The sequence below is a fragment of the Protopterus annectens genome, chromosome 3.part1 (assembly GCF_019279795.1).
Source record: "Protopterus annectens isolate FY-2018-M chromosome 3.part1, PAN1.0, whole genome shotgun sequence".
In the NCBI taxonomy this organism is placed as follows: Eukaryota; Metazoa; Chordata; order Ceratodontiformes; family Protopteridae; genus Protopterus; species Protopterus annectens.
In genome coordinates this window covers 113,928,273-113,955,039 of record NC_056732.1, presented here as the reverse complement: position 1 = coordinate 113,955,039, position 26,767 = coordinate 113,928,273, and the positions used below count along the sequence as shown (strand labels likewise).

The 26,767-nt window shown below is 41.3% G+C and overlaps 1 protein-coding gene across 1 annotated transcript in view; it reads right to left on the bottom strand.

The window, feature by feature from the left end:
* The window catches only part of LOC122797638 (coiled-coil domain-containing protein 178-like), a 1,250,322-nt gene that overhangs the window by 787,590 nt on the left and 435,965 nt on the right, over positions 1–26,767 (bottom strand). Inside the window, exon 5 of the mRNA XM_044066183.1 lies at positions 16,735–16,793. Coding sequence (XP_043922118.1) covers positions 16,735–16,793 — 59 coding nt within the window. The remainder of the gene's footprint in view (positions 1–16,734; positions 16,794–26,767) is intronic.

The window sequence follows — 26,767 nt, the reverse complement described above, 5'->3', positions numbered from 1 at the left end:
CCGTGGATCAGGTCATCAGATTCCAGAGTGGATGGATCATGGGAAGTCTCCCTGAGTCAATCTGCAGAAACGAGGCCAGGATGATCTCCAAATGAATCTGCTATTGAAGAAGTCTCTGTATCATCCTGATGATATTAGCTTCAGTAAGGCTCCTCAAAGAACAAGTCAAACTTGATGAAGAGGCTACTGAAGAAGGATAGGGGAATGTAACCTGGGCCTGTCCAGCTTCAGTAAGAAAAGTTGTGACGTGAAGGAGATCTGATCCAACTAAACTTTGGATCTAATGGCTTCACAATTTTCAGTGCTGGACATGGGATAGCTCTCAGGTTGCAGGATCGTTTCTAATTTTTTCAGAACTCTTCTCTGAAGAGTCTTACTCCCCTAAGACTTCTGTTCCTCTTTTTCTTTCTCATTCTGACTTGGTTTGTCGACAACATTTAATGGGAATGCAGAAGACTGAGACAACTCCTTGTTGAGATGGTAACAATTGTTTAAAGATTAATTTATCCTTTCTTTTTTGGAGAGCCTTATAAGCAAAAGAAGCACAGACCTTGCAGTTATAGTGTCAAGGTGGGTGGCTCCCAGACACTATACACAGAGGGTGTGGGAATCCTGTGGGGGAATTTTATGGCCACACTTAAAACACTTTTTGAAGCTCTTGCCTAACATGGTCAGTATTTTATCACAGAAAGACAAAAAAAAAAAACCACAACACAACAGTAATCAACACTAGCAAAAATGTACTAGAAGGCACTATCAAAAATATCCAAATGCCAGTCCTTTACAGATCCTACAGCTTTATCTAAGTGCAATAAAGATAATACTAATCTAATAGCTACTATAGTGAAAAAAGGAACTTATTCTAAAAAGACAAAGTTTAGACAGATGTTTATACATATCATTGATATATATATATATATATATATATATATATATATATATATATTTTATATATATATACATATGCTAACGAAGGGTACGGGAAAGGTAAAAAAGGTACATCTAAGCTGAAAGATTTAATAAAGGAGAAAATAATTGCTCACTTATAATCGATGCAGACCAGAAGATCAGAACTCTAGAAATGCACAACTGTTCAGTTTAGATAGCAAATGAGATTTGAGGTATTCAGGGAGAGAGGGATTATGGGCAGGGGTGGAGTCAGAGCCCTGGATCCACATGTTTAGCGGTGCTCAGACCAGATCTGAGTTGGATCCAAGTCTTATCTGTTGAATTGGACAAAAATGGACAACACCAGATCCATAATTAACTACCTACTCTTCTGGACTCAAAACATCTTGCAGTTCCTGTGTGACATCCGTGCACTGGCCCAGCAATCAAGGAGCCTCAATTCTCACCACTAACACAAGTGAGGGGCATCCATATAGGGAAAGGATAATAAATACACACACAGTAAAGTGCAATTTCCCATAAGAGCACACAGAGATCACAGTCAGGTTTCTCCTTCTCTCTCCGGGTTCCCAATAAGACTCCCCACTGGCACAGCTATAGGGTCGAGATCTTAGCCTAGTGGGCAAGCTAAAACCTCCAGCACCCGCTCTGTCCATCCAGTACTTCATGTCCCTTGTCCAAGTAGCTGACACAAACACACTTGAGATAAGAGTTATATACAACCACACAGACACTCCTGGGGAAGGCTGGCACATGTTCTCCAGCTGTGCCCCTTTTACCCAGACAACACAGTAGTACCACTTGCCACCACTGACTAATATTTATCAGCTACTAAAAGGCCCTTATGAAAGGGTGTCCAATTATACCGTGCAATATTATTATCCAAATGGTAAGTGCAACTGAACAGTCAATACTTATTGGAGTGGCTTGGGCAGTATCACTATATACATGCAATGTACTCTAGAGCTTAAATTATCTCTACAAAAAACAGCCACAGTTGAAAGGTTTAAACATATTTAATAATAAATAATAAAAACACAAGACAATACTTCTTACTACACAGTGCTAGTCAAGAGTTCAGAGATCACAGAGAAATACTTAAAACAATACAGTAGTTCTGATATCAATACAGAAAAAAACTAATCTAATCTTCCTAGTTCCTAGCTATATCGAAAAGAAAACACAGTTTTAAGATAAACTTACATATAGAACACAGGCAGTGCTGGTGAGTTGGATGTCCTCAAGACAAATGCTCAATGCCCTCATTCTTTATGTCCTTAAATTGATAACACAGTACCATTGATTAATTTCAGATTACATCATTTCTTTCTGGTTCCCAGGCTAACAGAAACTCAGAGGTTAATAGCCCTTTTGACCTTGCAGCTGGTCAGGAAGCCAGAGCAATAAAGGAAATTATACATGTAAATCAATTTAAGGACAGAAAGAATAAGGGCATTGAGCATTTGAATTGAGAACATCCAACTCACCAGCACTGCCTGTGTTCTATATGTAAGCTTATTTTAAAACTGCCACTACTGCCACACACTTGGTAAACACCCTGGGGGCTGTGATGAGACAAAAGAGCAGTGCTCTGAATTAGTAATAACTGGCCCCCCAGCAGGAAGTGTAGATATCTCCTCGACCATCTGTTCATTTTGATATGACAGTACACATCCTGAAGAGCTATCGAGCACATCCAGTCATCCTCGAGCAGAAAAGGCAGAATGGACTGAACTGTGACCATCCAAAACTTTGTGTATTGAACTGACTGATTTAGGTTGCTGAGATGCAAAACTGGTCTTCAGTTCCCTGTTTTCTTTAGCACTAAAAAGAATCTTGAGTAAGTTCTGGATTCTTTCTGGTTTGGCAGGAACCTCTTGGATGACTTTTTTTCTAGCAGCTTGTTCATTTCTAGTGCTGCTATCTCTCTCTGACTGAGTGGAACATTGAGGATTTTCTATGAAACCAACGGGAGTGGATGGGAAAATGTTATGATATAATCTCTGGATATTATCCTCTGCACCCAAGAATCTTTGGTAAATTCCAACCATTTTCTCTGGGGCAGGGATAAATGACCCCCGACTGCCTCCAGAGATGGATAGTCAGGCCTCCATTCAGGAGTGTTGGTAGGATCTGTCAGAGAAAGCATCTCAAGATCCTTGATTATGCAGACTGCCTCTGTTGTGAGGAAAGCGTCTTCCATTAGAGTTCCTCCCTCTGCCCCTGATGGAAATGTGTCCACATGGATCTAGGAAGGGACCCTGGGATTTTTTGAACCACATTTTTTGACTACCTCACTGATTCCTAGAAAAAGTTTGCTGAGGCGTTGAAAAATGTATGCCCACAGCAGACATGGTTTTTCCTTCCTGCTCATACCTAGACAGTACATCTTTCACTTTCAGGCCAAATAAGGAACTTCTGTCAAAGTGAGCACTGACGAGGGAAGCTTTGACGGGTTCCACAAAGTCACACAAGCACATCCAGGCATGCCTTCTGATGGAAACACCTAAACCCATGAGGTACCTTCTGCTGCATGGGAGATAAGCTTCATGGATTAATTGGAAATGGACTGAAGAGTAGTCGACTATGAGGCAATACTGCTTTTTGCCTCAGAGGATATGGTCCCAGAGAGGGATTTGGAAGGTTGCTTAATCAAATCCTCTGGAGTCTTGTGAAGTGGACCAAATAGTTCAGTGATCAGAGAGCATAGGTCATTGAAACATAAATATGATTCCCACATCTGTCCAACACCTTAGATTCCCTGTTAGGGGGTGGACAGAGGAACTTTGTTCTGCTAGTTCCTTCTTCATGGCTGCCACTACAACCATTGCATCGACTGGGACTCTCTTGCCCCAAAAGGTTCTGTCCTTAGGTGGTGCCAGGATCCTGTCTGGTCTCTTGAGGACTGGTTCACTGGTATCAGGTTCCTTCCATGCCTCCCAAGAGACCAAATCAAAGATCTCATTGATGGGTGGAGTCACCTAGTAGTTAGATGGGCCAACACCAAAAGCCTCCAATTATACCAACTTCTCTTTGGAAGGATTGTCAGGAGACCAACCACCCCTTTGCTTTAGGAGTTCCAGAATGTCTTCAAATGAGACATCATCAGGTGATGATTTTGGGGACCCTTCTCCTTCATCAAAATCTATATCTTCTGTAATGGACTCTTGAAAAGAGTCCAGAAGCCTCCTTTTGCACTTTTCTTCCTGGGAACTTCTTCAGTGGGATGTGTCGGAGAAGTGTCAGAAGAAACCAGTATACCCTGTGGGGTGTGCTGGTGACTAATTTGGGCTGGCTGTCTCTCTGGTAAGAATTATTGAGGCTCAAGGCACAGAGACGAATGGGCTAGGCTGGTCAGAGCCAAAGAAGGCAGAGAAGTTTGATCTCTAGGGATAGAGAAAGCTCTCTCCATGACCCTGAATTATGAATGCCTTGAAGAGAAGGAAACTGATGGCTCTGCAAAAACATGCTTACGGGCCATAGACTCCCTCCTCCCTGAAGGCAGAGCAGTCAAAGAGGAAGTTGGAGCCACGCTGTCTAACACTGAGACTCCAAGGGGAAGAGATGGCTCCAACAGTTTTGGAGTTGATTCCAACACTTCGGATACCATGCTGATGCTACGGCTCCAGCAGTCATCCAGCTCTGGGGCACTCAGAACCAGTCCATTCAAAGACACAACCAGAGTCAAAGATATCTGTATCTTCGGATCTGATGTGAACTACTCCACAACCTTTGGATCCAAGTCTTGGAGAAGGACCTAGCAAGGGGCAGGGTTGTACTAATAAGGGTTTCCGGACCAATGGGACTGGAGCCAAATGAACCCCCATTTGTATCTGTGTTGACAGAAACTTACTCATCATCCTGTCCACATCAGCTTTGGTCAAGCTTTTGGAAGAACATGTTCATGATGCTGTCGACTAAGGTCTCAAATAATGATGCCTCGGAGACTGCTGCAAAAAGGGGGAAGGTAGTAGGTAAGTGGATCTGGGGTCAAGAGTGATGATCAGATGTGAGGAGATTTGTCTGTTCTGGTTTTCAGATCTGAGGAGCTGAGATTCAAAGTCTTAGACCGTTTGTAGGAGGTTCTGAACCCAGAGCTGATGAAGTGTTTGGTTCCTGGAAATGCTTCCTAGAATCCTTCTTTTCTATTTTTAGGGGTTTGAGCCCAAGAAGATGCTGATGAAGATATAGATTTAGAGGTTAGTAACCCTCTGAGCACTAATTTGTTTTTCCTATCTATAAGGGCCCTAGGGTTAAAGCCCTTACATATATCACAACTAGCATCAAGGTATGAAGGCCCTAGGCAATACAAGCATTTGGAATGAGCATCTGACAAGGGAATCTTGTGGCCATAAGCTGTGTAAATGTTTCATAACAGTAGATGCTCAAATGATCACTGCCTTAGCTATACGGGTTATATCCTGTCAAGGATATAAAAAAAGTACAGTTTTGTACCTACCATAAATGTAGATGTTCGAGGATTCCATTGCTGCAGTCCTGACTATTGGGTATAGTCCGCGTCCCAGTCGGCCCGAATACCAGAGTATAAGGCTGACGTCGGTCAGGGCGCATTAGACTGACGTCAATACGTCAGGGTACTAATGCGCATGACCGACGTCATATCCTCAGTCTTTTCTTGCCCCAGATGTCAGAAGACCCAAAAGACAAGTCCCAAAACAACCTGCACCAAAAACATGTATAATATATACAACAATAAATGTATATAAAAATATAAGCATGTAAACACACCTACACAACCACCCCTAAACACAGAGGGGAAGGAGGGAGGGTAAATTGGACTGCAGCAATGGAATCCTCGAACATCTACATTTATGGTAGGTACAAAACTGTACTATGTTCTTCGTCTTCCATTGCTGCAGTCCTGACTATTGGGTAGAATCCCAAAGCAGAGGTAAGGGAGGCTGGCAAATTATAAAGTAGTAGGAGCTGACAACATGCCTTGTAAAACAGCTGTGGCAAAACCAGCCCTAGTCTTAGAGTATATAGGAAGGTGATAATGCCTAGAGAAAGTATGCACTGAACTCCAAGTAGCTGCTTCCAGAATATCCTTAGTTGCCACCCCTTAGAAATGCTGTTGAAGTGGCAGTAGCCCTAGTGGAATGAGGCCTAATCCCAGCTGGTATCTCCTTGCCATGATGGGAATAACAAAATGCAATGCAAAAGCCAATCCACCTAGAAATAGTTTGTTTTGACACAGGCTTGCCCTGTGAACTCAAAGCAAAAGAAACAAGTAACTGCTGAGACTGCCTAAAATCCTTAGTCCTGCTCAAATAATAACGCAATTGCCTGTGTACATCTAAAGTGTGCAAAATCTTTTCCCCTTTATTTTGAGGATCTGCAAAAAACGTAGGCAAATGAATAGTTTGGTTTAAAGCCACACTAGAAACCACCTTAGGCATAAAGGAAGGATTAGTACGTAATGATACCCTGTCCTTATGGAAAATCAAAAAGGCTCTACTGCCATAAGGGCCTGCAACTCAGACACCCTTCTTGCAGAAGTAATAGCCAACAGAAAAGCAGTCTTCCATGACAAATATTTCAAGTCAGCAGTAGCTGCAGGCTCAAAAGGTTGTAGAGTAAGTTTTTCCAACACAAAATTGAGATCCCAAGCAGGAGTAGGAGCTCTACGTGGGGGTCTTATATTCTTTGCCCCTCTAAGAAACTGCTTGAACAAAGGATGCGAAAACAAAGGTGGGTCACAATCATAGTGAGCTGAAATTGCTGCAGCATGAATCTTTATGGAAGAGAAGGACAATCCTTTGTCCAATAATTCAGTAAGATATTGAAGAGCCACACTCAAATTAGGCTCTGAAATCTCCAAATTCTTTGTTGTACTCCAAAATAAAAATCTCTTCCATTTTTCTGCGTACACTCTCCTTGTACTAGGCCTTCTAGCTTCCCTAATCACATTTAAAACTTGTTGAGGAAGTTGAGACCTGCTGTGTTTCAACACAGAATATGCCAGGCTGTTAGATGAAGAGAGTGAAGCTTGACATTGAGCAGATGACCGTCCTTCTGAGATAACAGATGGAGAATCAGAGGTAAAAGCCATGGAGGCTTCTTTACCAGACTCCGTAGTAGTGGGTACCAGTGTTGCCGAGGCCAATCTGGAGCTATCAAAATCATCCTTGGCCTGTCTTGTCTGACCTTTAATAGTACCTTTGGAAGAATCGGTAGAAGTGGAAAGGCATACACATGAAGGTTTTTCCAACTGAAAGACAGAGCATCCACTTTCCAAGCTGTGTGATGAAACCCCTTTGTGCAATACTTTGGCAGCTGGTGGTTTAGTGGAGAAGCGAACAGATCTATGTCTGGAGTTCCCCATGACACTGTCAGTTTCTGAAATACATGAAGATCCAGTTTCCACTCATGGGGATCCATGATTTGTCTGCTTAACACATCTGCTAAGGAGTTCTGTGCTCCTGGCAGAAACCTTGCCTGAAGAGTTAGTTGCAAGCTTAGCGCAGTCTCCCATAAAATCATTGCTTGCCTGCATAGAGGATAAGAATGTGTTCCCCCTTGCTTGTTGATGTACCACATGACAGTTGTGTTGTCTGTTAGAATCAACACCTGCCCTGGAAGAAGTAACTCCTTGAAAACCATTAATGCAAACTGGACTGCTAACATCTCCTTCATGTTGATATGTAGATGCTGTAGTCTGGCAGGCCACTTGTCTTGTATCCACTTTCCATTTAGATGAGCTCCCCAAGCAGTGTCCGAGGCATCTGTCGTTAGAATCTGACTTGCCTCTGGCCGGGTCACAGAGAGTCCCTTGTTTAGGTGACATTCCTGAGCCCACCACAAAAATTCCTTTTGAATGCAAGGTATTATTTGAATGACAGTGTCCAAATCCTGGCAGTGCTGTGTCCATACATTTTGAGATACCATTGTAGCTTCCTCATATGCAGTTTGGCATTGGGAAGCACCAGAATACAAGATGCCATGAACCCTAATGCTTGAAGGACTGTCCTTGCAGTCAGCACGGACTGATGAGATAGTTGATGGAAGTAAAGTGACAGACTCTTTTGTTTGTCCGGGGTTAAAAAGGCCATCTGGGCTGCTGTATTCAGTCTTACACCCAGAAAGCACATGTCTTGAGAGGGTACTAGACTGGACTTTATTTCGTTCACAGAATACCCTAGGCATCTTAGCACTGCTATAACATATTCCAGATGCTGTAGAAGGTCTTCCTTTTCTTGAGCCATAATCAGGCAGTCGTCCAAGTAAGGATAGATTTGAATTCCTTGAAGCCTGAAGTAAGCTATCACTGGAGCCAGAACCTTTGTGAATACTCTGGGCAGTAGATAAGCCAAAGGGCAATGCAGAGAACTGATAATGAGAATTTCCAGCTCGAAACCGCAGATACTTTCTGCAACTTAGCCTTATAGGCACATGAAGGTAAGCTTCCTTGAGATCTAAAGTTACCATCCAGTGATCTTTGCCCAGCAGAGGTAAAAGCTGTTGTAACGTCAACATCTTGAACTTGGGAATGTCCAAAACGTGTTGAGGAGAGATAAATCCAAAATTGGTCTCCACGTGTTCCCCTTCTTTGGTACAAGGAACAGGCGAGAATAAAATCCTAGGCCCCTCTCTAACACAGGGACTGGCTGAATGGCCCCTATGTGAAGTAACTGTAAAACTTGCTTGTGAGCCTCTTTTCTTTGTAGAGGAGGAACGTCTGGCATGCCTTTGAAAGGGGGCATTGTATGGAAATAAAATCTGTAACCGTGGTGAATGATACCCAACACCCAGTTGTCTTGAGTAATTATATCCCAATTTTCTTTGAAAAGAGACAGTCTTCCCCCCAAAGGAGCTGCCAGACGTGAATCTGCTGGCAGCTGAAAAAACAGGTCATTGGGTCTGTTTACGAAAGGACTGACCCCTGCCCTCACCAGAAGTCTGAGCAGGTGAACTCCCTGTTCTAGGCCTAAAAGAACTTTGAGCCCTGCCCCTACCACGTCTAGACCTACCCCTAGACTGAGAATCATAAGCAGGATATGTCCACCCCTTAGCAGGCCAATTTCTACTAAACTTCGGTGGCTGCACCTGCAAAAAATCTTTAACAGTTTGCATAGACTTAGCTTTGTCCTCCATTTTCTTTAAAACAGCTTCCACAGGCGAACCAAACAACACATCAGACTGTAAAGGAGCATCCAAAATCCTTGTCTTAACATGCTCAGCTAAATTCTGATCCTTCAACCAGGCATGCCTGCGAAGAACAGAGCTGGTAGCAGCCACCCTCGAGGAGGCCTGTACAGCATCAAAACCACATTGCAAAGAATGCTTACCCACTTGTTCAGACACATGAACCAAATCCAGCAACTCTTTACACTCAATACCTTCCGCCAAAGCATCCACCTAGATTTCAATTGTGAAAGAAGGTAATTCTGATATTTTAACATGTGAAACTGACAATTTAAAGCTCTCATGGCTAAAGTGGAAGAAGTGTACACTTTCTTTCCCCACCTATCCAAAGCCCTCGCCTCTTTATCAGTGGGGACAGGATTTTTAACCACAGAAGCTTTTACACCCTTAGGCCCCTGAGAAATAGTTTCTGGGTCCGCCCTAGGACTCTTAAACAAATATTTATGAGCTTCGGGCACCCTATAATACCTATCAGGCTTAACAGGAGCAGGAGGCAAAGAGTCAGGGTTCAGGGAAGCCTCTGCAAAAACATCTTCCACCACATTCAACACAGGAGGAATAGCTAAAGGCCTATGCTGGGGTAAAACAAGAACTCCGAAGCCTTTTCCTAGAGTCAGAGTAATCCTGGCCTTCCCATTTAAAGTGCTCCCTCATGGAATGCAAAGTCTCTGAAAATGAGAAATCCTCAGGTGGAGACGCTGTAGGAGTGGAATCATCCACATCAGAATCAGAATAGGTAGGATACTCCTGCAAACCTTCCACAGAAGATTCTGAAGCCTCAGAACACTGTTCAAAACAATCAAACTCGGTTCCACCCTAGGCCTCTTATCAGGCGGGGCATAGAACCCCTAATCATAGTAATCAAATCTTCTGCCATCTTAAGCATATGTTTCTTAGGTACAGAACCTGAAATGGTAGGAGAAGCCCCACTGAAGCTGAAGTAGGCCTACCTCTCATAGAAGTTTTGGCAACAGAAGGAGAGGCCCTAACTACCTTGGGAAGAGAGGGAAGAACAGTCACCTGAGAAGCCCCCTCAGCCTGGCCTACCTCCTGAGAAGGCACATCCTGTAAGAGTATAGTTTCTGCCTGGGACTCCATGGAAACTCCTGGCAAAACCTCCGGCTCCACTGAGCCTTCTAAAGAACCGGCGTCCGGGACTGCCGGTTCCTCAACCCTAGGCTTCACTGTTTTATCCTTGCGCTTCTTGGAGGCGGGCCGGAGCATCCGACGGCATTTTATAATTGCAACGCTTCCCAAACACTAACCTGGCACAGTCTAACCTCCTCTTAATAGTGCGTTTGTTAAACCTAGCACAAGAGCGGCAACCAACAACGTCGTGCTCAGGCCCTAAACCAGGTATACACAAGGTATGATAATCCCTATGAGGTATCTGTTTCCCGCAAGAAATACAGTTATTCACTTTTTCTGACATCCGGTAAAATACTGAGGCAAGAAAAAACCAAAACATTCCCCAACGGGGTACTTAGCCAACTCTGTTTCGGTCTGAAACTCCGGTTTCAGAAGTATTTCAGTACGCCAACCTGCACTCGCAAAACTGCTTCTGCATCGGACCATGCGGCAAAAAAGACTGAGGATATGACGTCGGTCATGCGCATTAGTACCCTGACGTATTGACGTCAGTCTAATGCGCCCTGACCGACGTCAGCCTTATACTCTGGTATTCGGGCCGACTGGGACGCGGACTATACCCAATAGTCAGGACTGCAGCAATGGAAGACGAAGAACATCACAGAGCTTTCAAGGCTTCAGGGCACCTTCCAAACACCCAAAATGTCAGGCAGCTTAAGCTGAGCAGACTAAAAGACAAGTTGAGTATGAAATCCTTCACAGCTTTCCTGTAAAGAAGGAGAGGGATGCTGAGCCCTGAGCTAGGAACAATAACAACAACAAATAAATAAATCACCATACCCTAGCATAAAAAGCACACAAGAATAACTAGGGGCTGGAGAGAGGGAGCAGCTACTGCAGCAGTGATCATTTGAACATGTACTGTTATACTAAGTTCACATACATAACTGAACTATGTTCATCATACTAATTGCTGCTGCAGTAGCCTTATTTATATGGGTAAATTACCCTAGCTACCTACATAATGTACATTTGGGAGGTGGAAGAAGAGTCCAGGATCCCCTGGAAATGGTCTTATCAAAGCCTAATCTACACCTAAAGAGAAGGAATCAAGCTAATAAAGTATGCACAGAGGACCAAGCAGTATCTTCTAGAATACTTCTAGAATCCATCCCTTTCCAAAAAGTCATGGATGAAGCCATGGCTCTGGAAGAGTGGGCTTTGGACCTGCCTGGAATAGTTTTGTTATGGTAAATGTAGCAAAAAGTAATAGCCTTAGACAAACATTTGTAACTAGTCAGTTTTAACACAGGTTGTCTTTTCTTCTTACCTTCAGAAGAAATGAACAATTGATCTGAAGATCTGAAATATTTAGTTCTGTCAAGATAGTACCAGAGTCCTCTGTGGACATTGAAGGTATACAGTATCCTTTCTCCATCATTTTTAGGTTCAGGAGAGAAAACAGAGAGATGGATAGTTTGGCTTACAATAAACTCAGGCACTAATTTAGGCATAAAAGAGGTATTAGTTCTCAAAGATACCATGTACTTACGGAAAATGAAATAGGGTTGATTCATCATACATCATAAGAGTTTGCCACTCAAGTACACTTCTTGCAGAGATCATGTTAAGAACCTCAAGTCATCCAGATTAGTTAGTTTAAATGGAAGAAGTGTTAGCTTCTCTAACACAAAATTAAGATCCTAAGGAGTAACCACAGTTTTTTTGTTTTTTTAGGCTTCTTATGCAAAACCTTTTTCAAAAACATTCTGTCATTAGACTGCATTGAAAGAGGAGAATCCACAGGCAGGCAGGCAGAAATGGTTGATAAATGAACCTTCAAAGAGGAATAAGAAAGGCCATATGATAGTAACTCACACACATATTACAAAATCAGAGAACAACTAGCCCTGAATGGGTGATGGTTATGCAACTGGCACCAACTACAAAAACATTTCCATTTGCTAATATAGACATTTCTAGTAGCAATCTTTCTTGTCTCCACTACTACCTGCTACATGTCCCCAGTAAACAGGTGCCTAAAAGGAATTAAGACCCTATCACTCAGGCAGTCAGTTGAAAATTATTGCTGTTGGGTGCATCAAAAGCCCTATTGTTGGATGAGTAAATCCATTCTGTGAGGAAGCTTATGGTGATTTCCCCGTTTCCAAGATTGCCAGGGCCAGAAGGGAGTCACCACAATGATCTTGTTGGACTGATTCTGAATCATAAGTACCTTAGATATTAGTGAAAAGGGTGGAAAATCACACAGAAAACATTCCTGTCCAAGGAAAGGAAGCAGCATCTGTCTTCCAGGCCTTCTTGCATGGAGTCCTGAAGCAGAATCCTCACAGTTGATTGTTCAGACGGGAGGTAAACAGGTATATCTGTGGAACTCCCTGCAGATGGATCAAGCCTTGGAGACCTTCCAGATCTAATTTCCATTTGTGAGGGTTTACCTCTGTCCTGATCAGCTTGCTTGCCACTCAGTTTTGCTCTGACAGAATGTAGAATGCCTGTATAGTGAGACTGTGCTGTAAACCGCTGTCCCAAGGTTCTCCCTTGCTTGTTGATAAACCACATGACTGTGATACTGTCTGTAACCACATGAAGAGGTCACATGGACCACCAATGATTCAGAGAGTTGAGAACCTTGATCAGGGCAAGTATATACATATTTATGTGCTTGCATCTGTCGTTGGTGTGCCACACCCTTGCACTTTTATTCCTCCTGAAACTGTTCCCTGAGCAAACTCTAAAGTATCTGTAGTGACTGACTGCTTTGGAGCAGGGAGGAAGAAGGGGAGACATGGATTTAAGGATATCTGTTGTATCCACCAAACAATTTCTCTTCTGACAAACCCTAGCACTGGGATTTGAAAAGATAAGTGATGTTGGTGCTGGGACCAAAGGGATTTCAGATACCACTGTATCTTTCTCAGGTGGAGTGTTACTAGGAGTATCATTAGAATCATAGATGCCATAAGACCCAAAATCCTGAGGTATTCCATCACATTAACCAAAGGCTGACTGGAAAATCTTAGAAATAGATCTAGGTAAAGATCTTTTTTTCTTTTCCAGTGGAAGAAAAGCTCTTTGATCTGAGATGTCTAGTTGACATTCCAGAAACCAAATCCTGTGTGAAGGAGTCAAGAAAGGTTTTTGAATATTCTCTTGGAATCCCAGCTTGTGTAAGACATCTCTCACTCAAAACAGAAATTCCTGGTACTTTGCAAAAGGCTCTGCAAAGGTAAGTAAGTTGTCTAAATATAGAAAAATGTGGATATTCTGTAGCCTGCAATGAGCTATAACTGGAGCTTAACACTTTGTGATCACTCCTGGTGCGGTGGATAGTCCAGCGACTAAGGCAGAGAACTGATAATGTGATCCAGACACACAAAACCTTAACAAACTTCTGAAGTCTGTACAAATAAGGATGTGGTGATAAGCATCTTTAAGTCTAGTGTTACCAGGAAACTCGAAAGAGGAACAAGAGGTAACAGGTTAAGAAGTGAAATCTTTTTGAATATTGGCACTATCACAAACAGGTTTAGAAAGGAAGGATCCAGAACTGGTCTTAAAGAATTTTCTTTCTTTCTTTCTTTGGCACTAAGAACATCCTTGAATATAACCCCTTCTCTACCTAGGAAGGAGGAACTGGTCCTATCACTCCTTCGAACAACATGTAATGAAGAACTGGTGAAGACAAAAAGAGTCTAAGCTGGAGGATAAGGAATGACCCCATGGAAAGGAGAAATTTCCCCCAACTGCCATCTGTAACCTTCAAGAATAATTTTCAGAACCCATTTATCTGAAGTAATCTATTGTCAAAGAGAAAATGGAGATTCAAACTTTTTTGAAGAAAAACATGGGCCATGGTTGGGGAGGGGGGTTTTACAAGGTCTCTTAAACAGTCATTCAGACTTGTTGGACTGTACTTGGTTTCAGGAGGTTTGAGACTTCTTTTTTAGAACCCCCTTGCCATTTCTTCTTAAACATCTGTTTAAGTGAATTCTGTTGAGAGTGTTCATTTTGCTTTTTGCCAAAACTAGATGAGGAGATAGAAAATCTCTTGGAAAATTTGGAAAAGGAGAGCTGAAAAATCAGAGATTCCCTGGATCAGCTCGCCCCTTTCTTTATACCTTTTCATCACCACTGTAGCAAATTGGGCAAACACTAAATCTTTGTCCAATGGTGAATTTAAACTCTCATTTTTAATGTCATCTGGGAGGTTCTGAGAATGCAGTCATGCAAACCTAATCAAAACAGTGCCAGTGGCCATAGCCCTGGAACACATATCAACAGATTCATATACACACTGTAAACAATAAGTAGTGACCTGTGCAATAAAAAACTAAGTTATTTAAAGCATATTTTTCCACACAAGAGGAAATTGCAGATAAATATTTGTCATACTTTCACAATTAATTAGAATAAACTCTTAACATATGAGCCTGACAATTCAAAATTTTGAAAATCAAAGTTGACGTACGCACTTTTTGCCAATACCTATCAATAATTTTTCCATCCTCATCAGAAAGAATAGGATTGGAATTGATTTAGCAGCAGTGGGATCAGCTAGAGCTATGGAAGCTGTGTCGGGTTTGGGAATACTGTATGAGCATTTAAAAGACTAAGGAACTTAATACATTCTCTAAAGCAGACAGAACAAAAGGAATGGGTGCAGGATCTGGAAAATCCTTTTGTAACAACTCATAGTATTTTCTAAGGAACTGAAAAACCTCAGTTTTCACCACTGAAAACACTGGCATAGTCTGGCAACAGTCGCAGAGAAAGAGAAACCTCCACAAGAAGAATCAGAAACTGAGTTCTACTCTGAGTCTAAATCAGAAATCTGAGGAAAAAACACTGTATCTACCCCCTGCATCTTCCTGTTCAGATTCAGAATCTTGAATTCTCTTCAGGAAAAGAGATTATCCCTATTTCTTTTACCAGAAACTACTTTACAAGAAGGATCAATAGCCTGAATTAAACTCTGAGTCAGAACCAGTACACTACTCCTATACAAACAAATTTGAGGAGGAGTAGATACTTGCTTGTTTTTCGGTTTCTTTTTTACAGGAAAAAGAGGGGCCAACAGTGTTACTAATGGCAGCAGCTGCTTCCTCAAGGATGGGCACAGCGTTTTGACACACAAGAGAAATCATCCCTGTTCCCTCTCCCAGGACCAACTAGAGTAGTTCTCCCTTGTCAACTGAGGAGACCCCAACAACCTCAGAGGGCATGGCTAACCCCTGGTCCATCGTAGCTGTAGGTGCTACACCAGAGGGATACTGGGAAAAACACTAGTGGTCTGAGGTGCAACAAATGCAAACCTGTGGCTAAAGCAAATTGATAGCCTGTTGTGGTGGCAGAGGCTGTTTGCTTATTTATTTATTTATTTTTATTTTTTTTTGTGCGTGTGTCTGGAAGAAGGACCGACAATGGGACTGGTAGTCTGCTTCACGGTCAAGCCAAAAATGGTTTCTCTTTCCCAGGGGCGACAAGCAGCAAACATCAGTAAACCCTATCAGTTTAGAAAAGTTACTTTTTTGAAAGAAAAAACACAGTAAAAAGCACTTTAAAATACTATGCCAGACCCACAACAGAAAAATATACATAATTTCTCCACAGAAAAAAGTGTTCAGTTACTTTACACCACTTTTAAACAAACGGGAAAAAAGAAAGCTCTGCTTAAAAATACATACCAGTCTCATGACAGTCTGTTAAAACACAACACTCCTGGTTTTAAAATAACTTTCCTGAAGAGGAAAGTGCTAAAACAGCATAAGAAAATGGAAGATTTTTTACCCACAAAGGGAACTTATCTGCCCAGGAAAAGAACAGCACAAGCTGCTAGTCAATCCTCAAAATCATTAGAGGAGCATACTCTTCAGAGGCAGTAAAGCCCTTACGGACTTCACACCCAAACATGTGTTTTAGTCAGATTAGCTCAAGCTGCCTTACAGTTTGGGCACATGGAAGGTGCCCTGAAGATTTAGAAGCTGATCAGCTGTTAAATCCTTGGTAGGATATAACCCATATAGCTAAGGCTACTGCAACAATCATTAATATGATGACCATCAATCTTTGGTGTTTTCAGTAAACCCACAATTAATCTAAGGAGCTAATGATGAACACATTTACCAACAGGAAAATGAAAGGAAAACTTTAAATTAATAATAGACATCAGGTCATCTGGTAACCATAATCTAACAAATAACTGAAAAATGCCGCCTGTGTAATCCTTTAATACAGTAAAGTAGTACTAGTTGTGTCTGTGGTATTTTCTCTAAGTACTTTATTTAAAGTAGCAGATGACTCAAACAGAACAAATGAAATCATGTGCAGCATTAAAGCAGCATCCGAATAAGCAACAAAATTATGATCATTACCATTTACATTTTCATGACAAAACTACTAGCTTCACATGTGCAATAACTTAAAAAGGTAGCATAAATATTCCTTTCCTTATATAAAATTATATACAGTGTACAACTATTCTCAGTAATAAACATAATGGAAAATATGCATTTCATTACTTACACACAAAATATGATTATGCTTTACCTCAAAGACATTTCTTTCCAGACTTCACCTGGAGACAATGAGAAGTCAATACAGTCATCCTGCAAAAGATAAAGTTAAAATTCTTAGATTAGTCTTTAAAATATTGGCTCTTGTTCTTGCTTTGTAATAAATTAGGCATAAACCAATAATCTTTCAAAGATACTTAGATTGTGCATATATTCCCTCATCTCCTTATAGTCACCCTCCTTAACAATAATTTCTCTGTCTGATGGCCTCTTTTCATTAAAGATAATTTTATGGTCCTGTCACAGTACTTCATTGCTTCCATATTTTTTAAAGACTTGTGTTTTTACCTCTTTCTTCCAGGCTGAAGCCGAGTACTCTTATTTTTCTTCCTTTTCTAAATCTGAAGAGGGCTTATGTATGAGTTGCTTTGCATCATACAGAGTTGCAGCATGTGTAACTGGTTTCCAGTTCAACATAGTCATTTTTTTTACCCTGGCTCCTCTCTACTCCCTGTCCCAATTATACCCTATAATCATTTTGTGTCACCTGCTACAGCCCCAGGTAATAATGTTTTTTTTTCAGGTGAAAAAGTGAGACAATGTATTATTTTATTTTAGTTTATTTTTATTTCTTTGCTAACTGGCTAAGTGAACTGGTCACTTTCAACCCTTTTTGGTCATAAACCAGGTTATAACGGCAAGGGTAAATGAAACATATAGAGCATCAGTTTTGAGAAGAGAAACTTTGGCTCATAGTTATTTCTGTCTGGCCCGTAACTTGTGACGTTCTTTATCATATCATATTTCCATGTTGCCATGTTAGATTTGCCTACACCACCATATATATATATATACTGAACTGTATAACTGTGTACTGTCAAGACTACACTGTTTTGGATGTTTTGTAAAGAGACTAAACAGTCAGTACCCTAAAGAATTATTCTTAGAGTGTACGTAATACAGATAATAACATTTGGCAACCACCTTCATGTTGACACTTCCGGTTTCTGCTCCACAAAATATATAATATGTTTGTGTACAGAAACAACTTGCCTCATTTAGCATCAGATCAAAATGTATCTCCAAAATTAAAAATACTCTGTTTATGCTCACTGATTTTGCACATGGGCAAACCTTGACTAATTCATTAAATAATTAAGAGTATATTATGGCAAATAAATAAAGAATCATTCATACGTCTACATTTTTTACTTGGGGCAGGGTGAGGTATGAAAATACATTTCAGAGTCTGGACATACAAACATACAAGCAAAATAGTGTCTATTAGTCCCTTTGATTTAATTATCTTTTTTGGGATTACAGTCTCATTTTTTACGTTTCCTTGGACAATCAGCTTTACAGCCACTCTTCATTCTTCCAATTTTTTTTTCCGAATTACAATGTTCTTTCAAAACAGTTTTTAACTGATCTGAAAGAAAAATAATGATTGAGCCAATGTGTTATTCAATTATTTATTATTTTTAATTTGTGTCTGTGCCTAATGAAGCTGCATGTCTGTAATACAAAATATAACTATTTACAAGAAATGTCAATGAATGTACATTTTCTCCATCAAAACTTACTACTTCTCCAATCTGTGGAAAACTTAATAATCATTGACAAAATCCTAAAATGAAAAACACTAACAGCCAAATTCAATAAACCCTATATGGTACTTTTATACCATGTGTGCATCGCAGTGCAACGCCCACACGGTAGCAAAGAGTTTTAAATTTAATAAGCGCCATGTAGAGGCGCGCACCACTGCACAATGCAAATTCTGTGTCATGCTAATTACAGCATAAGCAGCTGAATTGCATGCTCATCCACCAATCCAACATGGTGGAGCCATTCAACAAACTATAAAGCAACCCTGTAGACTCCGTGCTGGTTTTCTCTGCAAATTCCAAAACCTACTGGAATACAGCCACAGAAAGGTGTCTGTAGAGAAAGAATGTTAGGGACTGCTGCTGCTTTAATTCATTTGCATGTGCAACAGGCTGAAGCCTATGCTGCCGCAGCTACCTAGGGCAAGAAAGATAAGAGTTTTCAGGACCCCGTTTAACTTTTCTCAACCTACATGATGTGGAAATTGTAGGGTAATACAGGATTGATAAGGGCACACTACAGGAACTCTGCAACCTCTGTCGTCCTCAGCTCAAAGCCAAGACCAACCAAGGAGAACCCATCCCAGTGGAGACAAAGGTATGTGCAGCACTCAGAATCTTAGCTACTGGTACTTTTTTGAGACTAACAGGGGACATGTTGGGGGAGTCACAGGCATCAGCATCCAGGATCCTCCATCAGTTCCTGAACGCTATTTTTCAACATGCCAGTGACCAGATATATTTCCCCCGTACTCCTGAGAAGAGGGCCACAAATATGCAGGAGTTCTACCATATAGCACACTACCCTGAAGTACTGAGTTCCATAAACAGCACACATATAGAAATTAGGGCACCGTCCGAGGATCAGGGTTGGGTCTACATAAACATACAGATATATCATTCTATTAACTGCCAAGTTGTGCGTAATGCCAAGGGAATCAACTTAAACGTGTGTGCTGGCAACCCTGGCAGTTACCATGACTCACATATCTGGCACACTTCCCAAATGTGCCAGATGTTCACTAGGGGGATATCCCACAGGGTCATTTAGTAGGGGTGCAGGTTATGCTCTATAACTGTGGCTGATGACACCCATCAGAAATGCACACACACCAACTGAAGAATGCCATGAGGCACACACTCAAAGCAGAAACATCACATAGCATGTGCTTGGGCTGCTGAAGTGATGGTTGCAGTGCCTAGATACATCTTGGGGAGCCCTGCAGTACAATCCGTGGACATGCACAGAAATATTCACAGTATGTGCCATGCTACACATCATCATCCTGTGAAAACAGCTTCATCAGGATCAGCAAGGGAAAGGAACACACACATCCCACCACCAGTGCCAAGGACACTGCAGCCACAAGCAGATGATGAGTCAGAGGGGGGAACCACCAGCTGCTGTGGGTATAGGCATACATAAGCATGCTCAATATGCCCTTGCATTGGCTAAGAGAGAGCACATAGCACACTCACTCACCACCTAGGGACCGTAAACCTTCCTCTTATGCACATACATATACTAACATTGATGCCAGGCAACTCTCACATTTTTTACCACCCCATGTATTGGCTGTATAACTGCTTGCATCAGACATAATCAGCCCTGAGCTAAAACTTTGGCAACTGCTGCATTTACAAGGTACTTCTTAAACCTGGAGTGCATTAGGCAATAATATAAATGAGTGGGATATCCTTGTATTTCACTACTTGGTAGTGTAAGCAAGTAAAAGGTAGGAGATTTGTACAGCACTGACCTTAACATGTGACAGCTGAGATGTATTTGACTCAGATGAGTAGGCTGGATGCAAAAAAAGAGAGTAACAATAGCAACATATCCTTTTTTGTGCCATAACAGAAATGCAGCTTTACTCCCCCACCCTCAAATGAACAGGCAAATGACATGCTTGGCTAATAAAGCACCTTTGAAATGGTAAAAGTGCTCTCAAATGAACTGTCCCTGAAATATGTCAACAGATTTAATACAGAATATTTCATGTGAAGGTACTGGCAATCATGTATACCTGTAAAATACCCTGACAAACGTGTCCATGCCATCAGTGCACTTCTAACTAATGCTTACAAATAAAAATGTAAAAGTCTATGCTTACACTCTAAAGTCAATGTTATGTTAATTCTGCTATTTTCCAGGGGGAGCTATGTGCCCTCCATACCCCTGGCACATTATATATACCAACTCCAAGATCACACTACAGTGAGGAAATGGGCTAATTCCCTGTTCCTCACTGAACTGCAATCTCCCTGCACAACATCGAACCCAAATACTCAAACTACACTACTCCTTCGCAGTAGTGTAGTCGATACATTTTGGTTCAACAATCTGCTGACATGAAAACTGCCATACAACCACATGCTGGTTGACAGATGCAGTTTCAAGGTTTTTAATGTAAACCTATATATATATATATATATATATATATATATATATATATATATATATATATATATACATATACACACACACACACACACACACACACACACACACACACACACAGATATATATATGTAAAACTATTAAACAGATTATTCATAATTGCATGTCAGCATATGCAGTATGTAGCTGACAAAATGCATGCATACCTTCTCAAAATCAGTAATCCTTTGTGCAGATATATCCCAAAATAATAGACTCTTCTCTGTGTTCACCACATAAACAATTCTGCTCACCTTCAGTTTCCCTAGCTACATGCTTGCCTTTTGATGTAGATTCAGGGCTGTCATCACAGTGAAGATGCAAATAAAGCGTGATGTCATTAGAATTGCTGAATCCCAAATCCTTGGCTCTATGCAGCAGATGTAAACATTGTGCAGGCACTCCCTCAGTGTTTGTTTTAAATGGATTGCAGCTGTGAATGATTAGTGGTTAGGAGAAGGTAAACACAACAGCAATGCAGACTGCCCTACATCTAGTCAGTGTATCAGGTTAGACTTACAAAGTGTTAGATGTACTTTAGTCAAGGTTGGAATGCAAGTAAACAGCACACAGTTCACAGGTTATCTTCATTAACATCCAACCTCCTCTGCATTTGTTGGCACATGTCTTTTTGTCTCTGTAAATGTTTTTCATTTTTTTGGCCAGTATTTACACAATATGGTGCTTAGGGCAATCACAGGATCAGAAGAAATTAATGGCAGGTTTGGTTGTGCTTATCTCATTTGCGCGAAGTGAGGCAATGCTCAAACTGGACATCTGGACCACCCAGGAAGCAGACAAGACCCAGACAGACAAAAACAAAAAAACAGATACAGCCAATTAAATGTGTTGGGCACTGCACAAACCCTCTAAGCAGTTTTTGCGCAGAGGTTAACAGAGAGACCTTAAGAATGATTAGTATATTAGGGAATGTCATGTAACTATTCTTGTGGCAGCAGGTATAAATGTAGGGCTGGAGTACAGATGGTCCTAAGTTCTAGTACAGGGTCAGCAACCTTTTTCTGTTTTTACATTTGTGACATTGCAGTTTATAGCAGTGAACTGAAACATGAACAAGCATTATTTCAACTGTCTTGTGGCAACAGGTGTAAGTGTAGGACTGCCATACTCATGGCACTGTGTTCTAATACAGGATATTCCATAAACTTTTACTGTTGTTCCATTTCCCATTATATTCACTCACAGTTCTAACACTTTAGATAGTGGAGCTGATATTAATTACATGTATGAGGGATGAGACACTATTATTTTGTTTTTTACTTATTTATTTATGTATTATCAGACTCATTATCAGATATATGACTGTGGGTATACTGTGTACTATATTTCTGTAAGTATAATTGTGCTATATGGATATTTTCATCGGGGAATTAGGCCATAGAGTAGTAGATGGATAGCCAACTGGCTCACTAAGAGAACACACACTCCACCTCCACCACCACTGCACCTCCACCACTAGCCCACTTACCAATGGCATACCACAAGGATCTGTGCTGGCCCCTCAACTGTTTGTAAACTACTTCCCTGAAGCACAGGCAACACAAGATGGCTTGTTGTTTATCAAGTTTGCAGATGACTGTTAACTGGGTGCACTCATATAGAGGCCTCCAGTGATGGTAACATATTACAAAAGGAGCTGACACAGACAAATGATTGGTACAAAACTCATGGATTGAACCTTAAAGCAAGCAATGCCTCACTGTGCCCTTTGGCAATGAAGTACCCCTGCTAGTTATGATATACACAGCACCCCTCTAAGCTCAAACTCAGAGATGTGAGACTTGGGAACACATGTTGACAGCAATCTACACTTTCATCACTTTGAGTCCATAGTGGTGAGACATATATTCTGTATTGTACACCTCATACATATGGACATCATATCCAAGACCAGGGAGGTCATAGCTCTGCTGTACTCTACCCTTATCAGACCACTAACTGGAAGTACAATTTTCCCTTCTGTCTGTACCTCACCAGACACCTGCAGCTATTGGAGGAAACACAGAGGTTTGTGACTGGGAGAATTCAGGGACTCCAAACATGGCATACATGGAAAGACTGAAAGACCTGTTAGTGTACTCAGTATCATGCAGGCTGCTGAGAGCTGACCTATGTCTGGCCTACAGAGCAGTCTCAGACCATGCCCTACTGGAAATGTTGGACATCTGCAAATCAAATGAGACATGAATAACCTGGTCCAGGGTTCTCAACCTAGCCTTTGAATTAAATAAAACATGCTGGGGGCACAGATATATCCCCTACCAATTGACACCATACTGTAATTAGCTCCCACTGCATGTGAAGGAGTGCTCCTCAATGACCCTTTTCAAGTGTAACCTTGACAAATGGTTAGGTAATTGTAAAGTCACCTTAGGGGTGGCACCCCTGTCCCTCATGGACTGAGACAGTGTTGCTCACAAAATCACTCTGCTCACAACAACCATCTAACTATGCTCAATAAGGGTACTTGTGTTTTTACACAGCAAGGCTTGTAAACACCCTATGGTCATTAGGCTAGTAGCCTCCTATGAACCCTTGAAGCTATGAACCTATGCAGGCCTCCCAACATCTTGTCTTCCACATGGTCTGCTGATGTCATCTTCTATAAGTTGATCTACACTCTTGTAAATTCAAACTTATGCCATGGCACTTGCATAAAGTACTGTGCTCTGTAGTCTGTGTACTTAGATAGGTAAGGTTCTGTTCTCACTGCATTCAACTTGGTGTGTGAGTGTGTGTGTGTGTGTGTGTGTGTGTGTGTGTGTGTGTGTGTGTGTGTGTGTGTGTTCACTCACTCTTTCTTTCTTGACATTACAGAGAGCATTTTACACCAGCATGTGGGACACTGTTATTTCCATATTGTCCACAACAGACAGTGCTGATGTCATCAACTACAAAGTGTTGTCTGAGACACTCTCAGTCAGACTTGTGACATGGAACTTGCATAAAATACTGAGTTCTGTAGTTTGTGTACTTAGGTAGGGGTTCTATTCTCACTGCACTCAATTGGAAGTGTGTGTGTGTGTGTGTGTGTGTGTGTGTGTGTGTGTGTGTGTGTGTGTGTGTGTGTGTGTGTGTGTGTGTGTGTGTGTGTGTGTGTGCATGTTCTTGCTTGACATTACAGAGAGCATTTTACAAAAGCATGTGGACACTATTACCATATTGCCCTCAGCAGACACTGCTGATGTCATCAGCTTTAAAGTATTGTCTGATACACTCAAAGTCAGACTTATACTGTGGTGCTTGCTTAAAGAACTGACATTTGTAGTCTGTATACTTAGATCCGTTGGGGTTCTATTCTCACTGCAGTCAACTGGGTGTGTGTGTATATGAGCTCTCACTTGCCATTACAAAGAGCATTTTATACTAGCATGTAGGACACTGTTATTAGTATATTCTCCTCAACAGACACTGCTATCATCAGCTATAACAGATATGTGGATATGCAGTACTCCTACCAGGGCAGGGTTAGAGACTGGAATGGAGGACAGGCAGATGTCACCTCATACTATGCTAGACAGATTACAGTGACATGGCTTTTAATCTGTCCACATACATCATAGCATAGTTTGCAGACCTTGTGTTTTCTTCATGAGAAAGCCCTGTGGTCTCTCCAGCTGCTGCATGTGTCTGATGAGGTACATGCAAAAAGAGCATTATACCTCATTAGTGTTCTGATGAGGTTGGAGTACAGTGCTGTCATACAATCCTAAGCTCCGACTATGATGGTGTGACTTATTATGTGCACAACATAGGCTTTCAATACCACTGTGGATACATGGTGGGCAAAGCTCAGACTGCTATCGACATGTGTTCCCAGTGCTTGCATCACTGGGTTTCAGATAGCAGGACTGTTGTCAATGCAGTAATTAACATGGAATTTCACTTTTCAGGCACACAACATAAAAAAGCTACATTTCTGTATTTATTTATAGATCGTGTGCCTTTGTCACCAATCATTTGTCTGTGTTACCTTCTCCTGTAGTATGTTATAATCATTGGTGGACTCAATGATTGCACCCAATATGCAAGAATCAGCAAACTTGGTAAGCCAAAAGCCATATACTTTAGCCTGAACTGTTGATAAATAGAGTCCAAAAGCACAGATCCCTGGGGCTTGCCAATGGTGACAGCTCTACTGGTACAGGTTGTTTCACCAACTGGAAAGTATCTGTTCTGTTGGTGAGCCAAATGTTTACCCATCTAGTGATGTAGGGGTTAATCCCCAGCTGGGAGGGTTTCTCAATGATACTTGTATGGGGGATCGTGTCAAAACCCTAGGCCAGATCATGATAGGCAGTATGTCTTACCTTCATTCAGGCCTATCACATGAAATCACTGGGTTGTGACAACATCACTGATCACCTATGGTGTGACTCAGGATATACACCTTCCTGATAAGGTTGAATCTGCACTTCAACACACCCTCCACACAGGCTGTGTTCCTGTAGAAGACTGTACAACAACATGCACCCATATGAGTTGGGGGAACAGTACCTGATGCATGCATGTATAGAGACATCCTGACTCTCCTCAACAGTGAGGTAGACCAACATGTCATCATAGACCTCTTCTAAATGGACACTAGTAATATTCCAGCTGTGTGCAACAGATCTGTGTAAGTCGTTAATGCTTAATCATGTCTGTTACATCTGATAGATGTCCTGAAATAGGTCATTGAGGGCATGCTTTATGACAAAAATATCATCCGGTGGAACTTGACCAGATCAAAGCATTTGACACAAATCCACACTGAGGTATTCAATCAACACTGTCATATGTGGCCATAAACAGCTATATCACCAACTGGATAGACCAATATATCACATATGTGGCATCTCACTATCTTGAAACATGTGAAGTGACTTATATCTCAGGTCTAGTGATCCTGTCCGTTACTTAAGTAATGGACATCACAGATGACATACACATCCTGGGTCCAAACAGCTGCATGAAGGCCTACAAATTGTGGGCAATCATTGACTCCAATTGTGATATTAGTATAATACAGACAGTATCAACGCATACCAAATATTGCTGCCACAGCCATGACAATACCTGCAATGACAAGAAAACATGAGGGATTTGTTAAGTCAGATACACAAACACACAACCCAAGTAAAATGTTGACATCACATCCTATAATCAGACCAAAAGGAGTGTGACCCATGTACTGGGGTGCATGGTAAGTGGAATGTCCACCAGCATGTGGTCACAGTACTGACTGCTTCCTTGAATGTAACACAAGTACTGGGAATGTGAAGGACATCCACATCAGAGGGCATAATACTTTCATAGTTTCCAGACTTTGTCACACTAGTAACTGCATACAATGTATCCTTCTTCATGCACCTACCTACACATCTTCCAGTGATATGTAACTGAAGTGTACCACCTTTGTCACAGTGAGCTGTCATACAGCTTATTGGCCATACCTAGGTATTCTTTTTGTAGACTATACATGACTGTCTGATGATGTGGGACACCAATCAAGTTTTTACACCAGATGCATGTGTGCTATAGATATACATATACATATATATATATATATATATATATATATATATATATATATATATATATATATATATATATTTATGCCATGCACACCAGTCAACTAGCCTATATTGCTCATGCTTTTGCATACAGGTATAGTAGTGTCCATCCTAACACCTCTAACATCTCCAGGACAAGTTCTTACCCTCACAGGGTATGGATGTATCATAATAGTTGTACAAGTGTGTGTGTGTGTGTGTGTGTGTGTGTGTGTGTGTGTGTGTGTGTGTGTGTGCAGACTCATCTTTTATTATCACTCCAAATCACATATGTTATGTCAGAAGCGTGGCATTACTGGTGGTATTATTCTGATATTGTCCATGCATGGTTGGTTCTTGTAATGTTTTTCATGAGCCTTTACCTGTGCCCATCTTGCTGGAGACCTCTGCTGACAGTACACTCATATCACACAGTGCACAGCTTCACAGTATGCACCCTACCCC